The 17,897-nt window shown below is 35.2% G+C and overlaps 1 protein-coding gene across 1 annotated transcript; it reads left to right on the forward strand.

The window, feature by feature from the left end:
- Positions 1 to 12,311: 12,311 nt before the first annotated feature.
- On the forward strand, positions 12,312 to 15,016 carry LOC145781243 (lysozyme 1-like). Its single transcript, XM_082593020.1, has 3 exons — positions 12,312 to 12,453; positions 13,067 to 13,207; positions 14,005 to 15,016. Exons 1-3 carry the CDS (start codon positions 12,393 to 12,395, stop codon positions 14,121 to 14,123), a joined length of 321 nt encoding a protein of 106 aa, XP_082449146.1. The 5' UTR covers positions 12,312 to 12,392; the 3' UTR covers positions 14,124 to 15,016.
- The last annotated feature ends 2,881 nt before the right edge of the window (positions 15,017 to 17,897 follow it).

Here is a 17,897-nt window from a genome sequence, read left to right on the forward strand (position 1 = left end):
ATTGTAGTTCACTTTAAGCCATGTTCAAATGTTTGAAGTCGTTATGTTAATTGTTTAAGAATAGAGTCAAGGCTTAACTGCCAAACTTTAAACAACAACAAATCTGCAAGTCACGTGACCAACTGATTTTTAATGTAAATTCTACAGGCCAAAGGATAATTGCCTTGGCCATATCAAGCAAGTGAATTGATAATTAAGTAGGATGCTGTCCTCTATACTGCTGCATTGACACGGTCTGCTTTGTAAAGCGCTGAGGAGCAACTCATTCTACGATAGATTCAGCGCTATAAAAAAAAAAGCATTGTTATTATCATGGACATGAAGATGTGTTTCTGTGGTGTAATATTTTACTTTTAAACAAGTAGTTTTTAATCGTCAAAAGTAAATTAAATTATCAGTTTCCTACATATTGTGGTAGCCTCATCGGTGGTCACCAGTAGAACACAAGATATCATATTATCATGCTTAGTGAACAGTATCATTCTATATTATATTTGTAGATGTATTTCAATTGTAGATAGAAGAAAACGAAATCATGGTTTCAACACCACGAATATTTACGTTCAATAACACGATTTTACTACTTTTATTATCCATAAAAGACGCGTCTGGGTGTGGTGCAATATAAAAATATCTCTGCAATTTCAATTGCAGTTAATTTCTAAAAATAGTTGATAAAACTACAATTCAACGTTGTATAGGCAGAGAAAACTTTTTTCTCAAACCGTTGAAAATTTCATAATCAAATCACCGCTACAATGAACACTGAGAATATGTCCTTATAATCTTTGTAATGTGTTGTATTGAGTTTAAATTTAACTGTTATTACGTTCATAAACGTAGTTGCACTGATGAGAATTTAATATTCAAAAACGCGTTCTGCAACACTGTTTTTTGCACTCTGCAATGCCTGATGCAGATTTTCCTGTAGATTTCCATCACGCATTGTAGCGGTGATCTGATCATGAAATTTTCAACGGTTTGAGAAAAAAGTTTTCTCTGCCTATAAAACGTTGAATTGTAGTTTTATCAAATATTTCTAAAACTTCCTTGGTTTCGTATTATCTGAATTTCTAAAAAGTATCCGGAAAAAAACGGATGCAGAATTTCATGACTAAGAGCAGGAATATGTTTTCATTTCTAGTCAAACGAAAAGTTGTGTTGTGATATGGAAACACCTCTTCAAGATTTACTTGGTGGATAATTTTCTTAAGCTATCTAAATGATGCATACCCAAAATGAAGCAATTCATTTTACATTACTGAAACGTTGAAAAACGTTTTATATTCCATGGCAGTGGATTCTTAATCCATTGATTTGTTCTGAAAAGCTTCCTCTTTACAAAATTGTTCTGTCAAGAAATGCTGCAAAAAATCCCTGCTCTGTTTGATAGTCTTCCATGTTCACTTTAATTCGCAAAATTTTGTGCGTTATTTAACGATATTGTAGTTTATTTCAAGCCAAGTTCAAATGTTTGACGTCGTTATGTTAATTGTTTAAGAATTGAGTCAAGGCTGACCTGCCAAACTTTCAACAACACAAAATCTGAAGATCACGTGACCAACTGACTCCCATAGATCCACTACTAGACATAATAACATATCTTATAACTTCAGCAAAATACTTTAATAATTTCTGTCCCTCAACTACAACTTAAGTATCAACCCTGATGACCTCCGTTGAATAACTTCTGGTTAAAGCAATGTTGTCAAGTCTAGTTCACGAGCGTCAAATAATAAAAATGCATTTTGGAGATACAAAGTTACTTGCAGTCTCGCTGCTTGAAGTAAATAACTGATAATAATTTTTCGTCTTATTTTTAATGTAAAATATACAGATCAAACGATCTTTGCTTTGGCCTTGTCAAGCAAGTGAATCAATCGGTTCTTTCTGTAAGTGTACGTAGCCTAGTGAAATGAATATTGTTAATGCTTGGTATGATTTGTTTTTATCACTCTACACCAGCTAATGCGTTTAAGCGATGTACTTTTTTTGTTTTGTGTTTGGCGAGCCATCGATTCGACACCTCTCTAGAACATGAGACTGCATCTTTTCCAGGACACTTAAAGGCATGCCTGAAGATAGATACAAAGATTGGCTTTTTTCCCTTCCCGTTTGTTCAAAATCTTCACCCACCAATATATTCCGACTACCAAAAAACATGGATAGTACAAAAACGTATTGATAAAAACTACAAAGACCTTGCTTTGCTTTACTTCCAGGCTGGGGCGTCGCAAACAAAAACTTTGGAGGAGAGACAAATAAGTATAATTGCGCATGTCAGTGAACCCGGCAACGAGTCGACGAACGCGAAGTACCCAGAAGGTGTCTGATGGACTCCTTTAGACAATATTGTAGAAAGCATACCACAAAGTTGCACGTTTGAGAGTATTTTCAGCTTAATTCAATTGTAAAACTCTGTCAAATGATGATGTAATGTAGAAAGTGTAATATTTATCTAAAATTATGAGGAGAAAGGCAATTTCCCTTTTTGCCCAACACTCCTCTTGACTACAACCCTGCCTCCAGGCGATTGAGCAAAGAAACTGTATCATGGTAGTGCGTGTAGATTACTTGATTATCGTAAGCTGTGTGGTGAAGTTGCGAGATCATCAGCACGACATTCGGAGATTCATGGATCGACACCAATCGAGACAGTGAGGTTGTATCTTTGGCAAGACACGTAATGAAATGCAGGTGGATACGAAGATTGGCTTTCTTGCCTTTCCGTTCACTTTATCTGAATCTTCAAACACCAGGTGCAAATCTGGGTATAACAAAGACGCCATTGCAAGAGTGTGAAAAAACATTAAAGTAGCTGAACAAATTGTTTCAACTTTACACCAAAACACAACGAAAACGTAACAAAAATGTATCATGACAATAATGTAATATAACAATAACTTGAGCTGCCTGACTGAGTGGTAGGAGAGCTGAAGTGACTTTCGAAATATAAAGAACGTCAACCCGATGAACATGGAAGTCACGCTGGTGCAATTTGGTAAAGGCGTCTCATGCCACACTAAGATGATGGACATAGAGATAATACGATTATACTACTGATATTATCAATAAAAGCCGCGTCTGGGTCTGGTGCAAAATAAAACACCTCTGCAATTTAAAATGGAGTTAATTTCTAAAAGCTATCAGGAAAAAGCGGATGCGGAATTTTATGACTAAGAACAGAATGTTTTCATTTCTAGTCAAAAGGAAAGCTGTGTTGTGATATGGAAACACCTCTTCAAGAGTTGCTTGGTGGATAATTTCCTTAATTTATCTAAATCATGCATACCTGAACTGAAGCAATTCATTTTACATTATCTAAACGTTGAAAAACGTTTTACATTCCATAGCAGTGGATTTCCAATCCATTGATTCGTTCTAAAGCCTTCTCCTTTGCAAAGTTGTTCTGCCACAAAATGCTGCAAAAATTCCCAGCTCAGTTTGATAGTCTTCCATGTTCAATTGAATTTGCAAAATTTTGTGCTTTAATTCAATGATATTGTAGTTTACTACAAGCCATATTCAAATGGTTTAATTCGTTATGTTAATTGTTGAAGAATTGAGTCAAGGCTGAACTGCCAAACTTTAAACAACAACAAATCTGCAAATCACGTGACCAACTGACACCCGAGAGTCCGCTGCTAGTTCATCATCATCATCATTTTGTTCCTTCCTCGTATGGAGGGTTGGATACAATGCGCCATTGTTCTCGACCATGAGTTGTGCGTACTGCACATTCATAAGTTAATTTTGTCCATTTTGTGATGTTTGTTGTCCAAATCATTCTTGGTCTGCCTTTACTTCTTTTACCGTTTATCTTCCCTTCTATTAATGATCTTTGTAATGAATTTTGCCTTATTGTGTGTCCGAAATACTTCAATTTTCTTCTTTTGACTGTTTGTAAGAGCATTTTGCTTGAATTGAATTTGGAGAGTACTTCATCGTTAGTGATCTTTTGTTTCCATAAAATTTTTAACATGTGCCTGTATGTCCAGAGCTCGAAGGCATCGATCCGTTTCTCCATTTTTTGTGACACTGTCCAAGTTTCAGAATTGTATAAAAGGGTCGACCAGATATAGCATTTTAATATCCTGGGACGAGTTGATAAATTTAAACGTTGATTGGTTAAAATATTTTTCATTTTTCCGAATGTAGTTCTTGCAATTTCTATCCGTCTAAGAATTTCATGGTCACACCTCCCATCTTCAGTTATTAAATGACCAAGATATGAAAAAGATTTTACTTTTTGTATAATTTCGTTGTCAATTATAATTTGGAGTACTGAAGTGTCTGGTGATTTTGAGATTATCATTGATTTGGTCTTTTTAGCGTTAATTTTCATATTATAGTTACAAAAACATATATCATAACTTCAGAAAAATACATTAGTAAGTTCTGTCCTTCAAATACAACTTGAGCCTAAACTCTGACGTTGAAATGAAGATTCGCCTTAACAAACCACAACAAATCTTCCCAAAGACCTCTTTTAAATCATTTGTGGTTAAAGCAATGTTGCCTAGTCTAGTTGCATTTTGGAGATACAAATGTATTTGCAGTCTCGCTGTTTGAAGCAAATAAATGATTATGATTTTTCGTTTTATTTTTAATGTAAATTGTACAATGTACAGGCGAAATGATCATTACCTTGTGCTTATCAAGCAAGTGAATCAATCGCTTCTTTCTGTAAGTGTACTGTTGCCTATACTGAAAAGAATAATGGCAATGGTATGATGTATTTTTGTCGCTCTTCAACAGCTAAGGCGCTTTAGCCATCCTACTCTTTTTTATTTTGTGTTTGGCGAGTCATCGATTCGACAATTGACACCTCTCTAGAACATGAGGCTACATCTTTTGCAGGACACTTAAAGGCATGCCTGAAGACAGATACGAAGATTGGCTTCTTTCCCTTCTCGTTTGTTCAAAATCTTCACTCACCAATTATATATTCCGACTACCAAAAAACATGGATAGTACAAAATAGTACAAAACATTATGCAAAATTCCACAACAGAGTGAACTAAAAAAAAAAAAACAGCTCTGGCAGACTGCGTTGTCGTTATTTTCGCCGAACAACCCAGCAAACAATATTTAGACATCGCTGAAGATAAATGGCTACATAAAATTAAAGCCATCATTAACATACAAAATTGATTCGACCAACCACTTAGTCTGTTTTGTTACTCCCATGTCATCAGCAACCTCCGACCCCTGTAGTGTAGATTATTCAACCATGCCCATTCACACTTTATTCTTTTTGGCGTTATATCGATGTAAATTTATGGCAGTAGACTGTAATCTAAATTGCGTTTTTCTTTGTATTTGTCTTGTTGAACGGTTGTAATTTACTTGATGGATGATAATGTTCATGTGTTCTTGAATTTTGTACCAGTATAGTGTTGAAAATCGTGGCAGAACACCAGTTTAAGATTTAGGCTTGCAGGTTTTGATTTTAATTTTATGTAACCATCTATTTAAAATAGAATTTTATGCATGTTGATAATATCGGAGTTTGCTTTATTTGTTCGTTTTACGTATTTTCAAATTTATTTTTTTACATGTGCTAGCTGAAGATGCGATTACTATAGCGAAATCGATTCTTACTTAATAAATAACACTAAGAGGTCAGATTGCTGTGCAAATGCCAGCATTTGATGAATTCAAAATAGTAGTACAAAAACGTATTGATAAATACCTTAAATACCTTGCATTGCCTTACTTCCAGGCTGGAGTGTCGCTAACAAAAAATTTGGAGGGGGGGCAAATAAGTTTATTGCGCATGTCAGTGAACCCGGCAACGAGTCGACGAACGGGAAGTAGGCTACCTAGAGGTTGTCTGAGGCCCTGCCCTAGACAATTGTAGAACACATACCTTAAAGTTGCACATCTGAGAGTATGTTCAGCCTAAATCAATAATAAAACTCTGTCAAATGATGCTGTAATAGAGAGTGTAATTTTTATCTAAATAATTTTGAGGAGGAAGGCAATTTCCATTTTTGCTTCCCCCCTTGTACACCCCTGTCTCCAGGCGATTGAACAAACAAGCTGTATCATGGTATTAATTCTGTATCATTCTGATAGTTTAGTGTACATGGTACATGGTACAAGTAGTACATGGTAGTGTATTCTTCTATATTATATTTGTAGATATAATTCAATTGTAGGTAGAAGAAAGTGGAATCATGGTTTCAATACCACGAATATTCACGTTTAATGTTGATGGCGTATGAGTGATCTTTCCAGGCTAGACTGGAGGGCAGGAAATCATCAGCCACTCAGGTTTAATAATACGATTTTACTACTGATATTATGCATAAAATACGCGTCTGGGTCTGGTGCAATATAAAAACACCTCTGCAATTTCAATTAAAAATTAAATTCTAAAAAGTATCCGGAAAAAGCGGATGCAGAATTTCATGACTAAGAACAGAATGTTTTCGTTTCTAGTCAAAAGGAAAGTTGTGTTGTGATATGGAAACACCTCTCCAATATTTGTTTGGTCGATAATTTCCTTAACTTATCTAAATAAAGAAAACAAATCAATAGCTTTTTTTCCCTAAAGTTTGAACCTTAATTCATTTGTCCAGGCAAACACTCACAATAGTATTTCAATAAAATTTAAAATTTAATTTATGTCGTGGAACCGGTTTTCGTTCATTAGAACTCTTCAGCACAACTGGATCGAAACAAAATTACTTGAAACAAAAATTAGCCTACAAAATATTCACACCTAATCGGAAAGAATTTACTTTGCATACCCATATCCTCCTGAATCAAAATTTTTTTGCAATTTTTTGTAAGTATATTATTTTTAAGGTATCTTAACCAAATTGAACAATATTTTTGAAAAAAAAGATTGGTGGGGACAATTATCAACAATTTTAGGCCTGTCAGTTTAAACTGACGTTAGGAGCAGGAGGGGGCATATAAAATAAATACGAAAAAGTTTTCTCGGTCAGTATTTAGTCTAATACGTATTCAACCAAAGCAATAATGGAAAAGGACAAAAAAGTCAAGAAATCACTACATGTTTACAAATCAAATAAATGTCACAGTATCAAAAGATAGGAATGTTCTTGGTTGATTCAACGTCTGGCGATATTGATTTATCGTAAAAGTGTACTTTATATTGGCTTGAAACCATTTCGTCTCACATGTTCACCCGGCTTGCGTTCAGCTGAAAGAGCCCAATTCTGACATCATCTATTTCATGTGGTACTCCTTAAAACACTGAGGATGTAGGCCAATATTGCAGGTTTCACACAAATAAAGGGATGTTCCAGAACATCCTGGTTTAGCACAGCGGCGTTGCTTCCCTTTTATGATCAAGGGTTGGGCAGTGCTGTATTTTATATGGGGTTGCGGAGATGCCCTGGGTTCCGGAAACAGTATATCTGGAACATCTTTTCGATAAAGCTGGTAGTAACTTTCAACAACTGCTCTTCTGAAGCCCAGAGCATCTAAACGAATTTCACCAGCATCGGTCTTGCGATGGCGATATATTTGAAAAGCATTGTTGACTGCCATATCAATACAAAAACGAAATAATGGCCATCACCATTTTTTGCTTCTCAAGTTGATCATACTTTGAAACATTTTGATCCAAACGGTCAACACCACCCATGTGTTGGTTGTAAACGTGTATTACATTTGGCTGCTGAATATCAATCTTTTTTCTCTCTTGCGTACTATATCGCTTCGCTTTTTGCAGTGGGTCTTTTCCTGCAAAGGTTGACAGAACATTTACTACTTTTCTGTCTTTCCATCGGATAGCAGCAATGTTATGTGATGTCTCCACAGCAACATCCGAGGCACCTCTGTGTAACTTGTCAACTTCATTAACTCGCTTGAGGAGAGGATTTTCCATGCGGTTAACTCTGGCTGTTCCTGTAGCTGCAATAGACTTTTCACGAAGGTGTCGCAGAAGTCCCGGACTTGTGAAAAGTTGTCCATAACCACATGATAGTTGGAACTGGACTCGCTTTGTGGAGGTAGATGTTGCATCAAAGGAGCTACTACTGCAGCACCCATCCCAAGCCCAATATCCTCGTACTCTTCCAGCTGGGAGTCTTTTCCTGCATAAGGGCGGAATTGTACGCAGTAGCCTAACGGCTTCGCTAGCACCCACAGCTAATAGCCAAACTTTATAGGCTTCCCATGAATGTATTGTTTTGCGCCATGTTTCCCAAAGTATGGTACCATGCTTTCATCCACACTCACATGTTGTTCAGGTTTGTAGTTTGCAAGGCATTGTTTGTTCACTGCAGCAAAGAATGGCCGGAGTTTGGAAAATTTGTCACTTTTGACTAATTGCTGGTTGTCAGAGAGATAAAGAAATTGCTTACATTCTTCAAATTCATTTTTTGTCATCAGTTCAGTTACCATTTGGTTGTTGGAATCCTTTCGCCTCTGCCAATACATCTCTTGTCGTGACATTTGATTATATCCGCTTAACAGAAGGATCGCTATAAATGATGTCAACTTTTTTAACGTCATTGTAAATGTGTGATTGCCTGTTTGCCTGGCATACTTATTTGATTCCATACATATTCTCTCTAATTCATCATTAGTTATAAACTTTTCAAAGATTTCATTAAGCATAAGTGGTTCATCATAAGTGGGTGAAATCAAAAGCTATGCTGTATGAAATCAAAAGATGTATGATATATCAATACTTTTAACTTCAAAATGAAACAGTTATACCAAATTATGTTCACCAATTGACCTAGATTAAGTTTTCATTTGCTAATATATCAATGTTTTGCTTGAGAATCAAAATGTTTGCAAACTAACCCCTAAACTCAACTATTCTGCACATAAATTGTAAAATCATTTACAATTTACATGCTCCCTTCTGCCCCTAGCGTCAGTTTAAACTGACGGAAGCGGAAATGGTACAAAACTTAAACAAACAATTAATTTCTTTTAAGTATGCAAAATATGGATACAGCAATGTTAATTCTAACTAATTTTGTGGTTTATGTCATTATAACGCGATCCAGTAAAAATTGACACCGCTATATTTACGAACAACAAAAAATATCCATTTTGGAAATTTGATCCGTTATATCCAGTCGATGGATAACCGGAATTTCACTAAATGTACTATAGTGTTAGGTACAGACCTTACGAACCTCATAAAATACTAACTGGGTTTCGACAAAACGGTTTGCAATCTAGAAACCATCTAAATATGCTGTCAGTTTAAACTGACGGTAGGAGGATATGGGTTAAACGTTAAAAATTACCAATCACCTTTTTATTCCATAACAATGAATTCCCTATCCATTGAGTTGTGCTGAAGACTTTCTTTTTTGCAAAATCGTTCAATCAAAAAATGCTGCAAAAATTTCCAGTTTCGTTTCAGTTGTTTCAGGAACGAGGAGACGTCTGTTTCTTAACTTTAATGTATCTGGTTTGGTGGCCCTGATGAACTGTATTTATCGATGCATATACTGTAGAATTTAAAACAATGAAAACTATTAATACTACAAAAAGTGCTCAATGCTAAGCAAAAAAGCAAAGCAGAGCGAATTAAATCAATACCGTAAAATTACCGTAGAATTACCGTAGAATTAGATCTTTTCAACCACGTCTTAAACCATTAAGGTTTTGCCACCTTTTCCTTTGGTGATTTTATTACTGTATTTCTTGTTTGCAAAATCATTTTTTCTGCATTCTGACAAAGAAAAATAAATAAATTGAATTGAATTGTCGTTCTACAGCAGCTGGGGCGTTTTAGCGACAGAGGTTTTTTCTGTTTTGTGTCTCATGTGTCATCGGTTCGATACCAGCATAGAAATGTAGATGTGATTTGCATCACACTTAATGACATGACTGAGAATAGATAAGAAGATTGGCTTCCTCATCTTTTGCTTACTTAATCTAAATCTTTAAATATCGGGTGCATGGACTTCTTAAATTCCATGATCGGGTGTAAACCTAAGTAGAACAAAAAATATCATGTTAAGATTGTGGACACTCGACGACGATGAGATTACAAATCTTTTTCATTTTCCTGACTTCATTTATTGCACAAATATGAGAGAAAATTTGTTTATCTGGGCATACTTTAAAGCGCCGCTGTTTTCTTTGATATGTCTCCGCATTTCAATTTGATTTGCAATTACGTTTTTGTGTCTGTAGAATCAACAATCAACAATGCATGTTATTCCAGAAAGTTTTGCTTTCGTGGTTTGAAGTAAAGTTACAAAGCATAAGAGCGTAGATGGTCAAAGGTCGTTTGAATTGCGCAACTCATGCACTTGATCATAACCATAATCATAACTAATTTTCATTAAATAATAATAACCCAGTTTCAAATCTCAGATGCAAATTAGAAAGAAAAGGAAATTGCGTTTCAAGAATAGAAAGGCAATGCACAACAAACCTAAAACAAATTAATTTACATAAGCAGAGACGCAACTAACTAGCCTACTGTGGATTTGCACCAGTCACAATGTAGGTATAACATGATACATCTAATTGACGTTAAGGAAAATCGACACGCCTCCTGCAGGTAATAATTTGTTCAAGTTTGGATTGCGCCGTTTAACTAACAGCGCTTGCTAAATTTAGAGTCAAATTGGGATTTGCCTGTAGGCTACTTAAAATTTAAAATGAGTCAGTACAGAGTTTTTGATCAGTGCAAAATGAACATTCCATTATATAATCTTTGATGGCAAGTTTCTTTATGCCTCTAAAGTTCGGTTATAGGCAAATTGTTTGTAAACAGTTGTTCGTAAAACAATTCTTTGTGAACAGTTGTTCGTAAAACAGTAAAAAAGAGTCAAATAGCATGTAAATTTCACTTTGAGTGGAGCTACGTGTACTTGAAAGGTTAACTGTTATTTTTTTATTTACAATTTATTTACTTGTAATTTTTATTTCACTGCGATATCTACGCCTGTTTGAATGTTCACAAAGTTTATATTAGGGCAGAAATTGTAGAAGACAAAGACGGATCTCTTGTGATTTTGATTTTCGACCAGTGTTTCATTATAGACCTTTAGTCGAACTAATAAATTTATTGCGGAACACCTGATGATCTTTCACGAAACACAAGTGCAACGCGTTACACCGGTTGAAAGATCACTGGGCTAGAGCGTATAAGTTATTGCTTCCAGAAGCATCCAGCCTATAATTTCCACTGCTACCAGTGTAGCAATCCCATATCATGTCAAACACGTTTTCCTTCCTAACAGGTGAACCATTTTAACCTAAACGTCATTTCCTAAAGAATTTGTATTTTTCCATGTCAGGTGTTCTAAATAGAAAAAATTGCAACAGAGAATAAAACTGTTCACACTCACTCTTTGACGAGGAGAGATGAAGAGACACGAGAGAAAATAAAAATTAAAACGTATACTATTTGGATGAGTGTTAAAATGTGATAATTCGTATAGTCTTATTGTCTCGTTGTTCGATAAAGTCTAAATTTATTTTAGTTATAGACCTACAATATTACACGAACACCTTCTGATAACTTAAACTTATAACTCGAGTACTAATTGTGTGAAAATAGTTTAATGAAGTTAGATAGTCAAATTAGACTAAGTAACATTACAAATCTCAATAAAACCAACTTTACACGTAAAAAAATATATATTACTACACTTGGTCTAACTATTCGCTTAGAATACGTACTGTGGTTGTTAGTGCAGCCTGTCGTTCTCGTAAAATAAAGCACTTCTATTTGTTAAATACGGCTGGTTGGTCGAGTATGAGAACGTTTGCGATGAGTTCGAAAGGACGACACCGGCCTAGAGCACGTTGTTGTGTCTCGGCAAGGACAATCAATGGCATGCCAAAGGAAGGGGAGAAGCTGACTCGACTTATTGGTCACTTCGCTGCTTCATGTTGTATTGCATCTGTGATAGCAGTGTACTGCATGTTGTGGCAATGGGCGTATAATAAAAACATGTTTATTTGTGATAAACCTATATTATATAGAATTAAAAGCACCTGTAAACGATGTATGTTTGGTTTGTTAGTAGATGTAAATGTCTTAATTAAACCATCAAACTGCAATGCGGTCCCACATAAACAAAACCGTGCTGGCAGCTTCGCTGTTGTCAACTTAAGGAGAGGGTGCTGCTTATATGGCACGACAGGTGCATATGAGCCTATTCTGCATATTCCACCCAGGCGCCATCGCAAAAGAGTCTAACAAACCTTTTACAACCAAAAACAAGTAATATCCTGACTCATGCCAGATCAGTAGCGCAGAAATTTAAAAAAAGTTTAGCAAGCCGTCTCTTGTTGAAATGTATGAAAAATTTTTTGAATAGATATTTGTTTGTTTCTCTAAGTTTGGTTTTAAATTTTATCATTGATATGTCAAAATTTATTTTCTTAGTGCATTAACGTCAAATCTACTTGTGCTTCAACAAATGCCAAAGAATATGAAGTTTTCCAAGAACTGCGCTCTGTTAATTTCAGTGTTGCTAATAGGTAAGTGAAGTAATTATCCTGTTGTGAGTAACTTTTGACAACTATAGGCTACACCATTAATTTATTGAAGTGCCGTAGCTTACTAATAAATTCAAAACATAAAAAGATACAATAACTGACAAAAGATTACAAAAAACAGCAACTCAGAAATTTTCCAGCAAAATTTAAAAAAATATCAACGCTTTGTGTCTTGTTTTGCTCATTATTCTCTAAGTGGTTCTGTTATATATTGACCCACTGCAGATACATGGACAACTGGAAAGGCTGCCTGATTTGTCACATTTTGAACATTTTACTTGCTTGTTGCTAACAGCTTCACGGAAATTTTGTAAGAAAATTATATACTGTATGTCTTTCTTAATGGCTTAGTTGACCCGACTGGTTACAATATCCCTAAGTTAAACAACTTGTTACTGATGTGGACAGATACTGATGTGGCAATACAACAGTAAAGTTGTTGAAACTGTTTATAAGTAACCATGACACCACATGGCCACGCAAGAATGTGAGGAATGTGAAAGTCAATGAAATATCTACAGTTATTAAATGGGCAAATACTATACACAAACATCCACAAAACACAATACAGTAATCTTGTGTTTTTCACACTCAGTCAATGCGATCATCCTTGTGACAAGTGATTCTGCTTGCACTCGCCAAGGAGGTAAATGCCAACGTAAATATTCGAGATGTTCTGGGTCTTATTTGGTCGGAAAATGCAACGGTCCACGGAACAGACAATGCTGTGTCTCTGGTGAGTTACTCTGTAAGTCTGTGTGTTTTTTTCTCTTTTTATTTATACTAACTTTTTACAAATAAAGTGGTTTATGAACTCATTTCTAATTTTACTGTGAGCCTTAAATTTGTTCCTTGCACTCAAACACACGGACAGGAATGAAACAACCCAGAACACAAAACCCTTTCTTTTACATAAATTCAATTTGAAAACCTTCTCACGTGGACGTCACCAATGAGATTGTAGCCTTTAAACTGGTAGGCTATTGCTTCCTCACGATAGTTGATCCCAGGGACAATTGGTCACGTAAATCTTGAAAATCAAAAAAAAAAACGAAATGTTTTCCCGATGATGCAAAACACTTTTAGCTCGCTTCACTTGGTCATTGCCAATTTATTTCATTACTGTAGCAATCCAATATCACACCAAACACGTTTTCCTTCCTAACAAGTGAACCATTTTAACCTATATGTCATTTTCTAAAGGTTTTGTACTTTTCGTCTATAAGCTGCTTTAAATACAAAAAAGGTAACAGGGAATAAAACTGTTCACACTCGCCCTTTGACGGGAGAGACAAAGTGACACGAGAGAGAATAAAAATTAGAACGTATACAATTTGGATTGCTGTTGAAATGTGATAATTTGCAACCTCTTATTGTTTCTGTATTCTATAATGTTTAAACTCATTTTTGTTATAGACCTACAATATTATACAAACAACTTCTCATAACTTAAAATTATAATTTAAGTAATAAAATGATACAGCAACTGACAAAAGTATAACAGAAAACAGCAACTTTGTATTTTTTCTGCAGGGGATTCTGCATGCATTCGCGAAGGAGGTAAATGCCAACGTGCATTTTGGCCATGTTTCGGGCATTATTTGTTCGGGAAATGCTCCGGCGCACAGAACAGACAATGCTGTGTCAAATGAACTGTTGGAACTTAACTTGGACATGTTAGCTTATACGCTATATGCTGTGAATTACATGTTGATTTTTTTCATGTGTTTTCAATTGCATGAAGAATATTACCAGATTAATAAACAATGTAAATGTAACACGACTTGTTCCAGAAGGCATGACACAACCAACCACTTTCAGGCTTTGGAATCCCAAATAGTGTTTGTTGATTTTGGTATGAGCGTCTGGCTAACAAAGGTTGTCAGTTCGATTCTAATTGAAAGCATGCTGTTGCATCTTGGCGGTACATTTCAACTGTCAAACACGAAATTGGGCCCCATGACCAGTTTGCTATGTTTTATATGTTTGATATGATAGAGACTTAATATATCCCATGATTACTCTCAAAAATATCGTTACAGAAAAGATTTCTTTCTTCAAACAGATTTAAGAAATAGAAAAAATCTTAAGCTGCCTAATCTATAAGTTACTATTGTATAGAGTCTACTGTGCTTACGACAAAATTGTAAGACTTTGAAATTGCAAAGTTTATGATCTTCATAATTAGGACTATAAGTTGTTGAAAAATATAGATCAATAATTAAAACACTGTTGCTCACTCAAAAATTTACAGAAAAGAAAATTTGATAAATTTGAATTCGGAATTTTTAGCATTTAAGATGCGTACTTATCCATGATACGTACTTAAATGGGAGATTACTGTACTTAACCACTCTTTATAAGAAAGCTAAGTTATGGAAAGATTTTTGTTGTCTTGCATTAACCTAGAGAATAATCTAACTCTGAATCATGTAAACATAGAGCAACCAATGCAAGTCACTAGAAGTTCATGTCACATGTAACAGATTGCCATGTATACCGATGTCTTCTGGATTATGTTGCCCACTCAAATAAAGCTTAGCTGAACAAATTTCTGTGGTGGAGTTTCAATTTGGCGAAATTCTATTCATCATCACCGTAGTCGTTCCAATAATATAAAGCAGATTGTGATCAGCACGATGGAAAGGTTTGGAGCCATTTTCTTGTTAAATCTTCAAGGGCAAGATCAAATATTCGTCAGGAGGAAAATAGATGAAGCAACCAAAGATGATGTGATTGGCATCCTGTTCACCCCATATTATAATTTTTTTTTTCAATGAATAGTTGCTACTGAACGGTTTTGGTTGAGAGGTAGACGCTCTTTTTGTACCTTGCCCGGCATCTAAGATAAAGCTTCATTTCGTCTATACCAGAATTTAGAATTTAAAAGTTTTAATTCATAAACTGACTGAGTACTATTTTACTCAAGTATTAATAAATTACAATTAGACACAAACTTAAGATTAAGACTAAGTACAGGCAATAGGATGCAGCGAATAAGGCGTTGGTCTTCCAATAATGCGAACCTGGTTCGATAACTGGCTTAAGCTGGTTGTTGAAAACACCGCTTACCTCTACCGAAGGTGTAATGAATTGGGTGGACATTATTGCTAAAAGAAAGATACCAGTGAGAAAAGAACTCACCACCCCACTACTCTTCTTAGTGTCGAAGGCTTAGTACAATGAGAACATCATGTTTTGGTTGCAAGCTGTTTTAATGTACGAAAAAAAGTCATGTTCATCATTTCAGCAAAGAGTAAAAAACTGTAAATTTGTTTCGAAAAAGTAGTAGCCCAAGTATGGACCAGAGTTTTAACAAAGCCAAAATTATGACATAAATGAACAATGCAAAACTTAATGTTAAAAAAAAAATTTTTTGAACAGTTGTGTAGGGGAATTGCTCCCCAGAAATTTTGACAAATCTAATTTTGTTTTAGTCATTTTTGTCGCAATAAAGTGTTCTTAACCAAATTGCACACTTTGTAAGTAACCAAATCCATCCAATTAAAATTGAATTCGAGTCGAAGGTTCGGTAGCCTATAAAGTTTAAGTTAGCCTATACAAAAAAAAATCTTTTCACGACCACAAAAGGATTTTTATAATTACCGGTCGACTTACCGATCTCGCTGTACAGTACAGTACAGTAGATGGTAATCTGTGGATATAAGAAAAAAGGAATAGGCCGCCTCAAGGTTTTTGACCTGTATCAAATTTCCTCATGTTGGTGTAGCAGATTTGAAATGTGGTGGGTCAAGCTCAAGAACTAGTACGTTTCAGAGAGTAAAAATATTATTTTAGATATTTAGCTTGGTTGAGGGTTATTTTAGTGTGCATGAAACTTTTTCCTGGTGTTCACAAGACGAGCATGTTTTCTAGGAGTGAGAGGGGCGGGTTAAAGATGGACTGATGCAACCTTGCTTAACTGAAATACTGTAGATAATCTAGGACCGCACAAAGCTAGTGAGGTCCATCGCTGCAATCAGTCATCTCAATCTCAAAGATTACTGACTGTAAGAAGAAGTTCAGAAAAGAAAGGGAAATGTTACATGACAAAGGAATGTTATATTTTATGCTACACTGTGTTTTTGGTGTTTCCATTATTACCCATATCTGTTGCCATCATCTCATTATCTATTGTCTGTTGTTATCTCATTACCTATAAGTTACTAAATGCAAATAACTTGTTATGTCATGTCACTCTCGCAGTTGCACATTACTAGTAGGGTGGCTCGTTTTTGAATTTTTTTTTAAATTCTCTCGGGGTAGTGGGGAAATGGTGCCAATGAGTGAGAAAACAATCATGACAAAATTTGAGATTTGTAACAAATTGTCTTCAGCCTCCTCATGGTGGCCAAAAATCGAAAAATGGGGTCAAAAACGCATTTTTTTTCAAAAATATGTTTAGTTTGGGTAGATACAATATTGTTTAGATATATCTAAATAAACTAAAAAAAAAATTGAAGTCATTTGAACTATTCCTTCAGCTTCCTCACAGCTTCTGAAAATTTTCATTTTGCTGAAAATTTCGCATTTTTGTTTGTGGTTACATAACTACAAACTTCGTCAGTGACGTAAATTCAAATAAAAAACGTCACTTTTTCCTACCAAATTAACCCAATTTCATTAAAAAATGACGCAACAGCTCAGGGCAGGTCTATAAAGAGAAATACAACGACGTTTTATAGGTGGCAAAATGTCTAACGCAATTATGTATCATGTTACCACCCACAAAAAAGCGAAATTTTCAGCAAAATGGAAAATTTCAGAAGCTGTGAGGAAGCTGAAGGAATAATTCAAATGACTCCAATTTTTTTTAGGCTAATTAGATATATCTAAACAATATTGTATCTACCCAAACTAAAAATATTTTTGAAAAAAAATGCGTTTTTGACCCCATTTTTCGATTTTTGGGTTAGGGTTAAGAAAATTTTGGACCATGAGGAGGCTGAAAACAATTTTTTACGTATCTCAAATTTTGTCATGAGCATTTTCTCACTCATTGGCACCATTTCCCCACTACCCCAAGAGAATTTAAAAAAAAAAGTTCAAAAATGAGCCACCCTAATGACTAGAGAACTGTGTTCCACAAGCTGGTGAAGAACCGATCATACCACAGAAAACCCGCAGCATCAATCTGAAACAGATCGTCTTATCCACACTTGTGAAACGACTCAAGTTGATTTGTTAAAACTTTTGTAGCCTACTTGGAGTCTGTATCCGGCAATAATTCAATCGCCAATAAACAACAACGACTTTGACGTCACTAAAATGCTGCCAAGTCTAAACGCAACTTCAACAGAAGTATAACAATTGTAGGCCTACAGTATATTACACGATTAGAAAGCAAGTTCACTAACAATCATCATCATCATCATCCGTTCAGTCGTTTACGACTCTCGGTCACTCTATACGTTATCTTTCTCCAC

This window comes from Aplidium turbinatum, chromosome 12, assembly GCF_918807975.1.
Source record: "Aplidium turbinatum chromosome 12, kaAplTurb1.1, whole genome shotgun sequence".
In the NCBI taxonomy this organism is placed as follows: domain Eukaryota; kingdom Metazoa; phylum Chordata; class Ascidiacea; order Aplousobranchia; family Polyclinidae; genus Aplidium; species Aplidium turbinatum.

Excerpts from the sequence above, each read along its gene's own strand:
- LOC145781243 (XM_082593020.1), top strand. The coding sequence starts at position 12,393 with ATGCCAAAGAATATGAAGTTTTCCAAGAACTGCGCTCTGTTAATTTCA. Across the intron at positions 12,454-13,066 it reads AATTTCAGTGTTGCTAATAG|TCAATGCGATCATCCTTGTG; the intron begins GTAAGTGAAGTA and ends TTTCACACTCAG. Across the intron at positions 13,208-14,004 it reads CAGACAATGCTGTGTCTCTG|GGGATTCTGCATGCATTCGC; the intron begins GTGAGTTACTCT and ends TTTTTTCTGCAG.